Genomic DNA, 15,954 nt, shown 5'->3' on the forward strand with positions numbered 1-15,954 from the left:
TAGATGATTTGTTGGAACAAATTTCTATTCTCAACTACCTCTTTTATCTCTCTGTCTCTCTGTGTCATCATTCCTTTATTTTAGGCTCTCCCTTCCTCACCCATTTTTTTTTATGACTTAGTTATGAGTGTCCTTAAGTAAGCTCCTACAGATAGACACACATCCTAATTATGTGAAAACACTATATGAAATATAAACAACTAAGTAAAATAATTAACAATTCCCTTCTTTTTAAGTTTTTCTTGTTGCCAGTCACATGAGAAAAGTTCTTTTTCTATTTCCTTATTTTTCTCTATTAGTTTACCCTGTGGAACAAAATAGATCATAATTATGGGTGAGAAAAGCAAAAGCAGTACCAGGTATATATTTATGAGAAAGGAAAAGGGACCCATGGTTTTAAAGAAGCGATGTTACATATAATTGTCAGTGACATCAGTTTGTACAATCTTGAAAGAACTTAGAAATCAATCTTTGGAAGGCTCATAATTGTGGGACAGTGGCAAATATGGGGAAATTAGCCTGGGTCCAACTGGGGAGAATCTTAAGTACCTGACTAAGGAGTTTTGACTTTTTCCTGGTAGCAAGGGGGATTCACTGAAGTAGTGTTTAGCATGAGAGAGATAAGAAAAGCAATACTTTAGTAAGATTAAGTTAGCATAATTATGCCTAATGGATTTGAACAGGGAAAGAGAAAAGTATGAAGATGAGTTAAGAAGCAACTGTAACAGTTCAAGCTTTAAGGGAAAGGGCCTGAATTAAAGTATCTGTAGGGGCATAGGAAGGCAAGTTGATGCAAAATATTGCATGGGAAGAATCAGTTACACTTGCTGACTGAGTTAGAGGTGGGAATTGTGGGAAGTGGGGAACCAAAAGTAACTCTCAGTTTCTAGAGTATGGTTGCCTGGGGTAAAGATAGTGCCATTGGCATTAACTGCAGGGACAGTGATAATTTTAGTTTTAGATGTGCTGAGTTTGAGGCTGCAGTAAGACACCCAGGTGGAAATGTCTAGGGTATGGTTGGAAATTCAGGACTGGCACTTAATAGTCAAATCTTAATGAAGAAATTTGAGAGTTATCTGATAGGAGTTGGAATTATAATTCAATTTGAATTAGTTAAATACATTTTAAAAAACTGGTATGCCTTCTATAAGAGATGATATCTCTGAGCAAATGTATTTAGTGAGAAGAGCAGAGAGTTGAGGACTTAACTTTGGAACCTTGGATAATTCACAATTAGAAGATAGAAGCAGACATAGAGGCAGTAAGAAAGCATGAGAAGAGGGAAAGAGAAGTCAGAGAAGAAAGAGGAGAACAGAAATAATGTAGACTAATAAGGGCAAAGGGAGGAGGAAATTTCAAGAAGGAAGTTAAGTTAAAGAGAATGAAGACTGAGAAGATGCTGAGGCATCTGACCCATAGGAAGTAATTAATGATCTTCATGTGACCAAGTCACTATTAAATAGTGGGCAAATAATGAAAATTATTTTCTGTATTTCAGTTCAATAAATATTTATTAGCTGTCAGAGATGTTTTTCCCTTATCTTTCTCAAATTGAGTAAGGGTCGATAAAGGTCAGATCTACTAAATGCAGTTTCTTCAAATGATAAGGGAGTTGAAATCTAGGACAAGGTTGATTTATCAGAAGGAGTTAAAGAGGAACTATCATCTCCTCTGACCTGAAATTTTGCTCTATACTATAATGTTGGCAAGTGAGAATAATTTTATTTATTTATTTATTGTTTTATATAGTAACAATACCTTTTCTTTATTAAACATGTACTCTGTACCAGTGCTTCACATACGATAACTCACTTAATTCACCCACAACTCTAAGGTAACTATCCCCCCATTTTACTTACAAAGCAACTGAGACACAGAAAGATTAAATAACTTGCCCAGCTTCATTCAGCCAGTAACTGTGGGAGTCAGAATTCAAACCCTAGTTTATCCAACTCAAAAATATACATCAGAATAAACCACAGAGCTGGTTAACAATACAGATGCCCACCCACCTCCAGTGACTGCCATTGACTGTCATGGGATGCAGATCACGGTACAGGTTAAGCCCCAACTCAGGTTCTATACTTCCTCAGTTTAGTTTAAAATAGTCCTGTAGTAGCTGTAAAGAAAGTAAGTCAAACTTTTAATATCTGACTCTTTGGGTGGAACACAGGGTGTGTTCAGAAGATATTATTTTTTAAATATTCACTGGTTTCACCTCTAAGTTTTAGCTATTTGCAACTCAGCTGCATTAAGTGTGACCTTTTCACTTCTCCAAATGTCACTAAACTCTGTTGTCCTTATGTTCTGAGGCTCTGTTCTGAATGCAACCAGCCCTGGAGGATACTAAAACAGCTGAAGTGGAATGTTTGGACAGTGGAGAAGGAAAGCTCTCTGGAGATAGCCTCTTACCTCTTTTCTCTAGGGTGATTTGATTTAATTACTGTAATTTTATTACAGACGCTGAAAAGACTATCCACCAAGTATAAGGCAGAGAAAACCTATCCCACAACTGAGGCTGAGAGGCCCAAGAACATCAAGAAAAACAGATATAAGGATATCTTGCCCTGTAAGTTTCATTTCTCCCTTTAAACTTGTACCTTCTCTCAAATTCAATCATCTTATCTCTTTTTACCCATTGGTTGCTGTTCCTAATTCTAGACCATGGCTTTGACAAATTAGTTGGTACTGTATATGACTACAAAAGAACATTCATTCATTCATTCAGTCTTCAAACACTAATGAGCATCCACTATTCACAGTGCTAGTTCCTGACTTACAGAAAGCCCTCTAACCAAACCCTCTTAATTAGTCTGTCTTTCTTTTATATTATAGATGACCACAGTCGAGTAGAACTGTCCATGATAACCTCTGATGAGGATTCCAGCTACATCAATGCCAACTTCATTAAGGTACATCCAATATTCCATATTTCTCTAGGTACCTAAAAAAATGGGGTAGAGGGGGGAGGGAGAGATACTGGACAAGAAGGAGAGTATATTATTTGTAGTCACCCCATGTAATTTCTGTTCCCCTTTAGGGAGTTTATGGACCCAAGGCTTATATTGCCACCCAGGGACCTTTGCCTACAACTGTCCTGGACTTCTGGAGGATGATTTGGGAATACAGCGTCCTGGTGAGTGCAGAGTTACTTTTGTTACTATATTCTCTAGTTTTTAGGGATGAAGGGGATAGGGTGTCAGGATATGTGACTGAAGTTTCCTATGTACATTAAAATCAGTGCTTTTTGGCGTCAGTCACTAGAATTTTGGTGTTCAGGCACCTTTTAGTCAAAATCACAATGTCACTGTTGTTCAAGAAAATAAAAGTTCTCAACTTGACAGTCTCATTTGTTAACAAGAATTTACTGATTTGAATAGAGAAAAGGGAAGTGAGGACAGAGAGAAAGAAGTGTAGGAGCAACATTTCATAATTTATTAGGATTTCTTTTTTGGTTATAAAACAAAAAAAGAATAAATAACACTTTTTGACTCTGGGACCCATGTATTAACTGCTTTTTTAAACTATATCTGTGTTTAAATTTCCATCTATTTCATCCCCCCAGATCATTGTTATGGCATGCATGGAGTTTGAAATGGGGAAGGTGAGTTGCTTTCTAGTAAACCTAAAGGTAAAGGAAAGAAGAAAAAGAAGGGGGAAACTTGGTAGCAGAACTTTCCTTAACTTAAGTGACTTGGTAAAAATTTATGCTCTTCTTCCTAGTTTTCAGTTTGGGAATGCCAAATGACTCTCAAGCCTTTTTTTTTTTTTTTTTTTTTAAACCTCTGAGAACCTCTTTCACCCATTTTCCCAGTAGACTCCGTGTTTTAAAATAAAAATAAGGTATACTTTTTAAAGTAACAATTCATTTTCCTGTTGTTTTTAATCAGATATTTTAAACTGCCAGTCAGAGCTTCTTTTGTGCTGCCCAGAATGGCTTTCACTAGCCACGTGTGGCTAATGAGCACTTGAAATATGGCTGGTGTGACTGAGGAACTCAATTATTTTATTTTAATGAATTTAAATTTAAAGACTGATATTCAATTCAGTTATTGGAAAACCTTGTTTGGAACAACTTGGGTATGTGAATCTTTTTCAACCATAAATTTCATGAAATCTAAATGGAAATTAAATATTTCCAGTTAAAGTTGAGCATATTAATTGAAATGTGCTGTAAATATAGAATACACACTAGATATTGATGACAGTTTAAAAATGTCAAATATCTAATAACTGTTTTGTATTGAGTACATGTTGAAAAATTTTTTGATGTATTTGGCTAAGTAAGATATATTATTAAAATTAATTCTACCTTTTTTCATTTTTGAATGTGGCTCTTAGAAAAATTTTAATTACATATGTAGCTCATATTATGTTTCTATTGAACAATGCTCTTCAAACCTACTGTTGCCATTCTGAGTTGATACAATTCCAGTTAAAACCAAGGGAACTTGGGGTTTCAGTTAGCTTCTGCGGCTTTGTTTTAATCCTTTTGAAACACTGAAAATGTCAGATCCCTATTTCTACTTTTTCGGACTTCCAGGAAGTCTGCAATTTGTATATCCTTTAATGTTTGTTTTCCCATCTTTGGAGAATCCAGACATGGGTTGAAGCCCAAAGGGGTTAGAAATTCCTAACCTAAGGAGAAGGATACAGCTGAATTTACTTCTGAATGAGGGAGGGGGTTTTCTTACCCAGAAAAGACTAGAATATATGGAGGGAAATCACTACAGTCTGCTTTGTGCAACAGAAAAAATGTGAGCGCTACTGGGCTGAGCCAGGAGAAATGCAACTGCAACTTGGCCCTTTCTCCATATCCTGTGTAAGTATGATGTCTATTTCCATTATGGCTGAGCAAATGCTCCAGGACCTACTTTATAGAGAGTAGTCTTTGAATATTAGTCTTTGAAATAACTAATATTTTAATTTACTTCTTAGGAAGCTGAAAATAAAAAATCTGATTATACAATCAGGACTCTACAAGCCAAGTTCAATAGTGTAAGTATAGAACACTAGAGGTAACCTCAAAGCCTACAGAGATCAGGCAAGTAAATATATATGTATGTGATGCAGTCTGGGCATAAGATAATAGGAAGTGGTAGGGCCTTTGATGTTCTGGATAAATCATCATATCCAAAAGAGACCTTTGGTGTAATCTGTGTTCCCCAACCTACTCCATACCAATGACACAATATGAAATGACAATATTTCTAGGATGAACAGAGGCTGTGTACAGTGTGTAGAGGCTGGGAACCAACTTGAGAGCTCAAGCTGCTTGGTTTCTCTAAGGCAAAAGGATTAGTACATCAACTCACCTGTGACCCATTTGAAACACACCAGTTGGGAAGTTCTGGTTTGGACCATTTTCATATCTGCATTCTCTTGTGAGTGGGGCAGATAGAGACAGGCCAATAGTAAGTGACCCGAAATTACTTGTAATTGTTCTTAGAGGGCATATGGTCCCAGAGGCCTATAGGGAAGAAATCTCCATAAACTGCAAAAAAAATATAGATAGATGCTACTTTGTAGGTCAGAGTAATCTTGTGATAGAATGAGGTGAAGCCCTAATCTTGAACTCTCCTTTTATTCTGGCTATTTTTATAGGAAACTCGAACCATCTACCAGTTCCATTACAAGAACTGGCCAGACCACGATGTGCCTTCATCTATAGACCCTATTCTTGAGTTCATCTGGGATGTGCGTTGTTACCAAGAGGATAACAGTGTTCCCATATGCATTCACTGCAGGTATGATGCTGTTGGATGAACCTTCTACCCAGAATAAACCAAATGTCACAGTCTGGCCAAGACTCCTGCTTTAACTGAAGGAAGACTGACTTTGTTGGAATTTAAAGTCTGCATAAGATGTAGGCTCCTAATTCTAGGCTCACTTTGTCCAGTCAGTCAGAAAGGAATGAAGCTTAAAATTAGAATGATTGAAAGAGAAAAGTCAATAGCAGAAACTATAATAAATTCAACCTGAGCATTAAATTAATATTTTTTCTGATAAATTACTTGTGAACAGCACAGCTCTAGAGACTTTTTGCTGTGAGAAGTTACCTAGGATCTGTCCTGAGGCTCGGTGTAGCATGTGGCAATTGAAGCATGTTCTGAGAAATGGTAGGGTTTAGAAAGTTTCGTGGGCTCTAGATTTCTTCTTCCTCAAATCTGCCAGTGAAATTTTCCAGCTACTGTCAAAGATCCACTCTCTGCAAATATACATGCTACTGTGATCTTTTATTTCAGTGCTGGTTGTGGAAGGACTGGTGTTATCTGTGCTATTGATTATATGTGGATGTTGCTAAAAGATGGGGTGAGTTTCTCGCAACAGGCACTTGCCATTTTCTTAACCTTGCTACTTTTAGACTTAGAAATTGTTTGGTTCTTCAAAACATCTATCTCCACCATTCATCTTTTCTAGAATATTCACTTGTAGATTTGCTTTGTCAGACGATTAATTTAGTTCCTAAGTTGGTGGTCTCAAAATGTGGTCCCCAGACAAGAAGCTTCAGTATCACCCGAGAACTTGTTAGAAATGCAAAATTTGGGGCCCCACCTCAGACAAATTGAGCAGAAACTCGGGGGGGTGGGGGTGGGCAGGGACGGCCCAGCAAGCTCTCCAGGTGCTTCTGGAGAGAAGTAGTTTTGAGAACCACAGCCCTGAATCACAGTTACCCTTCCTTTAGCCACGCTCCTTTAGCAGACGAACTCAATTTACTGCAAATTTTGTGTTCCAATCTGTAAATTTTTTTAAGTCTAACAGGAAATGAGAAGTTTAAAATATGGGCTTTAGACTTATTTGCAAACTTCTTTTAGTTCATTAAACTCTCATACTTACTCACCTACTGAGATTTCTCCCTCATTATATTTTTAACTTCAGACATTTGATCACCCCATGTGAAATCATTTTGAAGAGTTTCTTCAGTATTTTGTAGGCTCTAAATCATGGTGCAAGTGATGAGAAACCTCATTAGTTTAAAAAATGCATTCCTTTTTCTAGATAGGAATAAAGGAGTAAGATATTTTTTCCTTTTATCTGGTAGATAATTCCTGAGAACTTCAGTGTTTTTAGTTTGATCCAGGAAATGCGAACACAGAGGCCTTCATTAGTTCAAACTCAGGTATGGACTGTGGTGAATAATATAACATGTCTGAGTCTGGTTGCGTCTCTCTGTTTAATGATAATAAGGCATCCAAAAACAGCTGACTACTTTTCTATCAAGGGTTTCAGTCCATTTCCATTTCCTCTAACTCTGAATATCCCAATATTTTTCCTGTATCCCTTGCTCTGGACCAAATTCCTTTCATTCCTTATATTTTATAGCCTGTTCAGAAAATATTAAGAAAACAATATGATATTTCTTACAAAGGATGTTGAAAAAATTCAACAAGCTGTTTGACTTATTAGAAAGAAATAGCTGGGTCAGGTTAACTTGAAATTTTGTAGTGGTACTTCATTTCTGAAACCATAGAAAATCAGAGATCTGTAATTTCTTCTTCAGAAGGTGGTAACAGAATCTGCAGAATGAAGTCTATATGCTCATTTTAGAAAATGATAAAAAATTAAAAAATCATCCATAATCCTGTCGCCTAGAGGGAGCCACTGTTACTATTTTTCTATAGTTTCTCCTGGTCTTTATTCTTTGCATATTAAAAAATATTACCAAAAAAACCATAATTACAATCATACTATATGTATGATTATATATGTATCACAGTATTTTAACCTACCCCAGATTGCTCACACTTTTATTCTGTTAGAAATGCTTTTCCCCTGTTCTCTCCTCTCCAGCTCACGTTCTACCTCCTAGGTAAAACATTCCCAGCCCAAATCTCTCACTTTCTACAGTATTAATTCCACCCATATGTCTACACCAATAATTTTACCTATATTTCTAAATGGTCTCCATCTTTAAGATAGAGTTCAGCATTCGCCCATTCATTCTTTCATCAAACATTTATAGGTATTTATTAGGTAAGAGGCACTTTTGCATAATTTGTTAGAACTACTTCTTATTGCTTAAACAGCAAGAAATTAAAGTGTTTAAAGCACTTACAAATGAACTTGCACATAAGTTTAGAAGTAAAACAATTGACAATGGCAGTTCAGATATTTTCATCTAGAAGTTGTAAATCGAGGGGAAAAAATTAAGAGCTATTATAATATAAAGCTTCTGTTTGGCCCACACAGGTTTTCCACTAATAGTTGGTGGAAAAAAAGAATTCTTTTTCATCTGTTGACTGTAGGTGTTTTCTATATTCAACGTGTAGGGGGGAAAGTTTATGTGAAATGAAAGTATTGGCTGGTTTAGTGCTGTCAGACTTAAAAGAAGGCTGATCCATATAGATGTATAAAGATTCCAGGAAGTATGCAACCTAGTTGTATAACATTAAATTATAATACTGAATCAATAAATAAAGCCATACTCCATTTCAGAAAAAGCCCATTTCAGACCTACTTTTAAGAGTTGGAAGACAGCTGAAACAATTTTAAGTTAGCCTTCACATTTTGGCATTATCAACAACTGTTTGAACAAATCTACCAGCTATAGCTCCTTTTTATGACACTGCTCTAGCCAGGAGATGGATAACACTGTAACTAGATGAGTGCTTCCTGTCTGATTTTTCTCTCTTCTTAAAAAAATTGAAGAGTGTACCAACGGCTGTGTTGGGTGATAGAGACTCTGCATTGTTCTCCTGCTATGATTATTTTTGGAAAAAATTATATTTTGTTTGTATAAGATTGTGTGAAGTGTCATAGAAGACCTTGAATAGGCCCATTCAGGTGAAAAGTAGATCCAAAATCAAGTGCTCAAGCAGGTACAGAGGCGAAAACAGAGTGGTAAAAACCCATGAACCTTGTAGAGGTCTCATTTCTCTACAGTGAAATCCCTTTATAACCACAAATTTCCAAACTCTATTTAGGGGTCTACTTTTTTTTGGTATCTTTGCTAAGACAGAATTTCAGCAGCTTGATATAAGTGCACTAAAGTAAGAGTCAAAAGATTGAGGTTCTAACCGAAGACATGGAAATTATTTCTGAATGATCTCAGACAAATTGTAAACAGGGATAACAACCTAGCTACTTTATAGATCGATCGTGAGCCATGTTAGATAATACATCTTGAAGCTATCTATTTAGCCATCAACCACGTCTATCCACCTTTTCCCGCAAGAAGTGAATTACAAAAAAAAAAGAAAAATGTATCCAGCATGGAATAAAAAACAATTTTTTTTTGGCTCCACGGCATGTGGGATCTCAGTTCCCCAGCCAGGCATCAAACCCGTTCCCCTTGCAATGGAAGCACAGAGTCTTAACCACTGGACCACCAGGGAAGTCCCTGAAATAAAGATTTTAAAGTGTGAGCAAGGAAAACAGAATTAGAGAGATGATGGTGGAAGGAGAGATAAGTAAGAAAGTGGGGTTAGAGCATAAAAAGCATGCTGCAAGGTCATTGTATATTCGCTAGAGGTAGATAAAATAGTTAGCTGTTTCTAGCAGCCTAAAAATGCTTTGAAATCTGACATGGGCTACACAGACATAAGGCACTGTAATTAAACTAATGTTTCAGATCTGCTATGCTATGATTTGATTGGTGTTCATATTCCTAAAATCTGGTTAGTTCACCAAGTTTTTGTTTTTGTTTGTTCCGCTTTGCAATGCTCTTCAGGAACAGTATGAACTGGTCTACAATGCTGTATTAGAACTATTTAAGAGACAGATGGATGTTATCAGGGATAAACACTCTGGAACAGAGGTACATTTTAAATTTGATATTTTGTAAAACAATTTTTTTCATGTTTGATTTTGGTCAAGGGATTTCAGATTAGTTGCAGGACAACTTATACTTTATCTTCACAACTAAATTGGAGTGTCAGGTGTGCATGGGGCTGCACTATAAATCTCCTGTGGAGAAGGACAATTTAATTGAAGTGCTTTAACTTAGAAAATTAATCTCTTGGTCAACCTATTGCATACCATTTTCAGCTAAATTTAGAAACAATAGGAGTGGGTGAAAGAGTAAGCATATATTCTGTTTCCATGTTTTAAACAGTTGTGTGGCAATTTAGAAGTGAGAGTGACAATTACAAAGTGAAATTATAGTTGAGTACTGATGTGATTTTTCAGGTTACTCTAGCCTCATTTTGATTGCATATGTATCATCAAATTTTGAGAATATTTTAGAATAGCCAAAGGATTCTTAGCTGAAAATGTTCGGTATAAAAACAATTATGATTTGACCAAATTCTAATTTAAAAATATTGAGCATTCTAGATATGTTATTTTGATGTCATCACAAAAATTGATGTCAAATATTTACTGTGTAGTCACAAAGTATTAGATTCTGAGCAAACCTTAATAAGACAAAATTACTGGTTTACCTTCCAGGGTGTATGTAACATATACAAATTAGTTTAATTTTTAATATCACATTTTTGTATTATGAATCTGAAAATATTCACTGAGGACCTACTGTTTTCACAACATTAGGAATACAAAGTATATAAGACATAACCCTAATATCATAACTCCTATCACTTGAATGATGAAGCACAGGGAGTGAAAGAAATCCAAAAAACTGTTGAGGTTAGGGAATGAACTAAGCAATCCTATAGTTAATGTCAACTCCGGAGAAACAATGTAGGGGAAGGAGATGGAAACAAGAATATAGTTGCCAGACATTGTTACTTATATCCTGTTCATGCCTGCTTCATTGGCTAGTACTCCCAGAACAAGTTTAAATAATAGAGGTGATATGCATGACCTAATTTTAATGGGAGAGATTCTCATGTTTCACTACTAAGTGTGATGCTGATTTGATTGGAGATATATTTTTTAATTGTTTAAGAAAGTATTCATTGACTTCTATTTTATTAAGAATTTTTTTGGGAAAGAATGTTGAATTCTGTCAACTGCATGTCTTTGCATTTATAGAATGATCACATGGATTTTCTCCTTTGACATATTGAAACAGTCATATCCTTGGATTTGTTAATATCAAGCCGTCCTTGCTCTTAGAATAAAACCTTCTTGAACAAAGAATATTCTCTTAATGTGCTGCTGGAGTACATGGGTTAATATTTTATTTAGGTTCCAGGAAATGTCAGTACTCAGATTTAGCCCAGTAGTAGTGCCATGGCTCCAGGCAGTTCAGTTATTTGGAGTGTGCCCTTAGTCAATAAATGGGAACATAGGAACATGGTTCAACCTCCCACAGAGGGAATTGATTAACACCAGCCAAGGAGGACTTCTGTTTCTGGGAAGATCGAGTAGACATACTTTTCCCTATTCCTTCTACTAAATACAACTAGAAACCCTGGACAATATATATAAAACAAATATAAGAAGACTCTGAAAGATGGAGAGAAGACAGACCACTAGGGACCTTGAGACCTGAGGAATGACATGATGGTGAGTTCCTTGGGTTTTCTTTTTCCTCATATATCATGGATTTGGAACTGAAGAAACCAACAACTTGAAAATGCCAACAGTGCAGACAAAAAAACCCCAACAAAATCCTGCTCTCTCTAGCCAAAGGACCAGGAAAGGGACAGCCCAGCAAGCCAGAAAATTTTTAGATAATAATTACTCTACTTCAGTCAACACCAAAGAAGAAAATGGCCCCCAACCCCACCTATGCCAGCAAAGAAGTGGAGAACTTAGATTCCCACCCTCACAAAGACTGTGATAAAGAGAAGGTCAGTGGGTCAGATATATGTATTCTCTGTCACATCAGAAGGACAGTGCTAATGTGTCATTATTGTGAGCATTCTAATAAAGAAATACATATATCCGTTAAAAAAAAAAGAGAAAGAGAAGGTCAAGTAAAGAGCTAGGAATTTCATCCCCACTGGCCTGCAATGAGGTTTCCCTGCAGTGTCAGTAGAGACCATGTGGGGAGCCTGACTTTCCACCTGGCAGTAACCCGGTGCCCCCATGCCGCTCCACTGATGGAGTGTCAGAAGAGGCCTAGTGGAGAGTCAGGACTTTCACCATCATCCAGCAGTAATGAGGCCACCCCGACCACAGTGTCAGTAGAGACCACATGGAGAGCCTCTCCCAAGGTGTCTCCCTTCAGGTGTCAACAGAGACTGTGAGGAAACTGGTGGAGGTAGAATCCACTTGGCAATAGCAAGGCGCTAATGAGGCAGCACCCCCTCCCTCCTCTTTCCCCTGTCAGAATGGATTTAAAAAAAGAGAAGCTAAAAGGGGAGGTTTAACTAAGGTCCAGAGACTTATAACAATACAAAAATATCTAGGTTTCATGTGAAAATCACTTGTCATACCAAGAACCAGGAGGATTGTAAACCAAGTGAGTAAAAGACAGTCAATAGATGACAACACTGAGATGACAGAGGTGTAAGATTATCTGACAAAGATTCTAAAGTAGCCATGATTAAAATGCTTCAGTAAACAATTACAAGCATGCTTAAAACAAATGAAAAAATAGAAAGGCTCAGCAAAGAAAGATAAAGACCTGCCAAAGAAACAGAAGATATAAAGAAGAAACAAAAGGAAATTTTAGAGTTGCAAAATAACAGTAATGGAAACAAAATAGCTCAGTAGATGGGCTCAACAGCAAAATACAGGGTACAAGGAAAGAATTAATGAACTGAAAGACAGAACAATAGAAATTGCCCAATCTGAACAACAGAAATAAAATAGACTAAAAAATAAAATAAAATAAAAATAAAAAATAGACAGAGCCTCAGGAAACTAAGTGACTATAACAAAAACCCTAGCATTAGTGTCATCGACGTCCAAGAAGGAAAGGAGAAAAAAGACGTGTCTAAAAAAGTACTGAAAGAATCATCGTAATTAAACTTCTGAAAACTAAATACAAAAATTCTAGGAAGCAGCCAAAGAAAAATGATCTTAACTCTAGGGGAAAAACAATTAGAATGAAAGTGAATTTGTCATCAGAAACCATGGAGGCCAGAAGGAAGTGGCACAGTATTTTACAAGTGCTGAAGGAAAAAAGCTGTCAACAGAATCCAATACCCAGTAAAAAAAAAATATCCTTCAGGAATGAAGGGGAAATCAAGACAGTCTCAGATGAAGAAAAACTAAGGGAATTTGTTGCCAGTAGACCTACCCTAAAAAAAAAAAAAAAAAAGGCAGAGGAAATTTTCTAAATAGAAAGGAAATGATGAAAAAAGGAAGAACATGGTAAGCAACATGGGTAAATATAATAGGTTTTCCTTATCCTCTTGAGTTTTCTAAATTGCTTAATGATTGAAGCAAAAATTATAACACTGATGCGGTTCTAAATGTATTAGAGGAAATATTTAAGACAATTATACTGTAAAAAAAAAGGAAAGGTTAGGCATGTAAAGGGAGGTAACACTTCTGTATTGAACTAGTAAAATGATAACACCTATAAGGCTTTGATAAGTTATGTATATATAATAACTAGAGCCACCCCTACAAAAACTGTACAAAGATATATCTTAAAAAACACTGTAGGTAAATCAAAATGAAATTCCAAAGATGCAGGAAAGAGAAAAAGGCAGGAAAAAGAAAAGAGAAATGAGAAACAGAGAGAAAAAACAGAAAACAAAATATAAAGTTGGAGACTTAAGCCCTACCATATTAATAATTAAATTAAATGTAAAGGGTACAAATACACCAATTAACAGATTGGCAGAGAGTATTGAAAACATGACCCAACTATATGCTGTCTATAAGAAACACACTTCAAATATATAGGTTGGTTTAAAATAAAGGATTGGAAAAAAGATATATCCTGTAAACATTAATAAAAGGAAAGCAGAAGTAGCTATATTAATACCAGATAGACTTCAGAGTAAAGAAAATTATCACAGTTAGGGAGGGACATTGTATAATGATAAAAGGGTCAATCCCCCAATAAGATGTAGCAATCCTAAGTGTGTATGGACCAAACAGAGCTGCAAGATATGTGAAGCAAAAACTGATAGAACTAAAAGGAGCAATAGAAAACCCCACAGTTATAGTTGGAGACTTCAAAACCCCTCTCTCAAGAACTGATAGAAAACTCAACAGAAAGTCAGCAAGAATATATGAGAACTTAACAACACCATCGACTAACAGGATCAAATTGATATTTATAGGATGCTCCACCCAACAATACAAGGATATACATTCTTTTCAAGTGCTGATTGAACATATACCAAGATGGATCATATCCTGGGCCATTAAACAATCTCAAAAATATAAAGAACTGATATCATATAGAATGTATTCTCTGACTACTATGGAATCAAACTAGAAGTCAATAGCAGAAGATAACAAGAAAAGATCCAAACACTTGGAAACTACACCAGACTCTTCTAAATAATCCATTGAGTCAGAAAGGAAGTTTCAAAGGAAATTTCTAAAAACCACATTGAACTGAATAAAAATGAGACTACCACATATCGAAATTTGTTGGACAGAGCTCCAGTAGCGCTGGGAGGGAAGTTTATAGCCACCTACATGCATACATTAGAAAACAGTAAATGTCTCAAATCAATAATCTGAGCTCCCACTTTATGAATCTAGGAAAAAAAAAAAAAAAGAGTGAAATAAACCCAAGAGAAACAGAAGGAAGGAAATAGTAAAGAGTATAAATCAATGAAATTGAAAACAGGAAAACAAAAGAGAAAAATCAGTGAACCAAAGATCTGGTTCTTTGAAAAGATCAACAAAATTGACAAACTTCTAGGAAGAATGATAAAGGAAAAAAGGGAAAAATATAAAAATTACCAATATCAGGAATGCAAAAGGGCCTATTTCTACAGACTTTGCAGATATCAAAAGGATAATAAAGGATATAGTATGAACAACTCAACACATACACATATGTCAACTTAGATAAAATAATGTATTACTTCCTCAAAAAACACAAACTACCACAGCTCACTCAAGATGAAATAATTTGAATAGCCTCATAATGGTAAAGAAAACTGAATTCATAACTTAAAAATTTCCCAAAAAGAAATAACCAGGCTCACATAGTTTCACTTGAGAATTCTACCAAATCTTTAAGAAAGAATTAACACCAATTTTACACAATCTTTACCAGAAAATAGATGAGGAGGAGACAATTCTCCATTCATATTTTTTATTGCGGTAAAACTACAGTATTTTTACCACTATGGAAAAAATTACCATTTTAACCATTTGAAAATATGAGTGGCATTTAGTACCTTCACAATGTGTGTGACCATCATTACTGTTTATTTCTAGAAATTTTTCATCATTCTAAACAGAAACTCTCCATCCCCTGTACCCGAACCCCTAATAGTTTCTATTCTACTTTCTGTCCCTATGAATTTGCCTATTCTAGGTACATGATATAAGTGTAGTCGTATATTTACTCTTTTTATCTGGCTTATTTCATGTAACATAATGTTTCAAGGTTCATCCATTTTGTAACATATATCAGAATTTCATTCCTTTTTATGGCTTTATAATATTCCATTCTGTGTAATACCACATTTTACTTATCCATTCACCTGTTGATGGACACTTGGGTTGTTTCCACCTTTTGGCTATTGTGAATAATGTTCTTATAAAAATTGGTGTACAAATACTTGTTCAAGTCCCTATTTTAAATTCTTTTGGGTATATACCCAGAAGTGGAATTGCTGGATCATGCAGTAATTCTATGTTTAATTTTTTAAGGTACTGCCACACTGTTTTTCACAGTGGCTGCAAAATTTTACATCCCCACCAGCATTGCACAAAGGTTCCAATTCCTCCACCTTCTTGCTAACGCTGGGTATTTTCTGTTTTTTTGTTTGTTTGTTTGTTTTTGGTTTTTAAGATAATAGCCATCCTAACGAGTGTGAAGTGGTATTTATGGCCTTGATTTTCATTTCCCTAATGATTAGTGATGTTGAACAGCTTTTCATGTGCTTACTGGCCATTTGTACATCTTCTTTGGACAAATATCTATCCAAGTCCTTTGCTCTTTTTTTCTCTAGGTTT

At 35.7% G+C, this 15,954-nt stretch overlaps 1 protein-coding gene across 4 annotated transcripts in view; it reads left to right on the top strand.

Annotated features, from left to right (window-relative positions):
- PTPN22 (protein tyrosine phosphatase non-receptor type 22) overlaps window positions 1-15,954 on the top strand; it is a 58,649-nt gene that overhangs the window by 10,170 nt on the left and 32,525 nt on the right. For 2 of the 4 annotated variants that reach the window (XM_061186162.1, XM_061186163.1), the window contains exons 2-11: window positions 2,461-2,569; window positions 2,836-2,912; window positions 3,041-3,136; window positions 3,566-3,604; window positions 4,751-4,822; window positions 4,939-4,998; window positions 5,605-5,747; window positions 6,246-6,312; window positions 7,043-7,120; window positions 9,671-9,757. In XM_061186162.1, coding sequence (XP_061042145.1) covers window positions 2,461-2,569; window positions 2,836-2,912; window positions 3,041-3,136; window positions 3,566-3,604; window positions 4,751-4,822; window positions 4,939-4,998; window positions 5,605-5,747; window positions 6,246-6,312; window positions 7,043-7,120; window positions 9,671-9,757 — 828 coding nt within the window. The remainder of the gene's footprint in view (window positions 1-2,460; window positions 2,570-2,835; window positions 2,913-3,040; window positions 3,137-3,565; window positions 3,605-4,750; window positions 4,823-4,938; window positions 4,999-5,604; window positions 5,748-6,245; window positions 6,313-7,042; window positions 7,121-9,670; window positions 9,758-15,954) is intronic. The other 2 variants (XM_061186164.1, XM_061186165.1) reach the window with 2 other exon arrangements.

The sequence above is a fragment of the Eubalaena glacialis genome, chromosome 3 (genome assembly GCF_028564815.1).
Source record: "Eubalaena glacialis isolate mEubGla1 chromosome 3, mEubGla1.1.hap2.+ XY, whole genome shotgun sequence".
NCBI lineage: Eukaryota > Metazoa > Chordata > Mammalia > Artiodactyla > Balaenidae > Eubalaena > Eubalaena glacialis.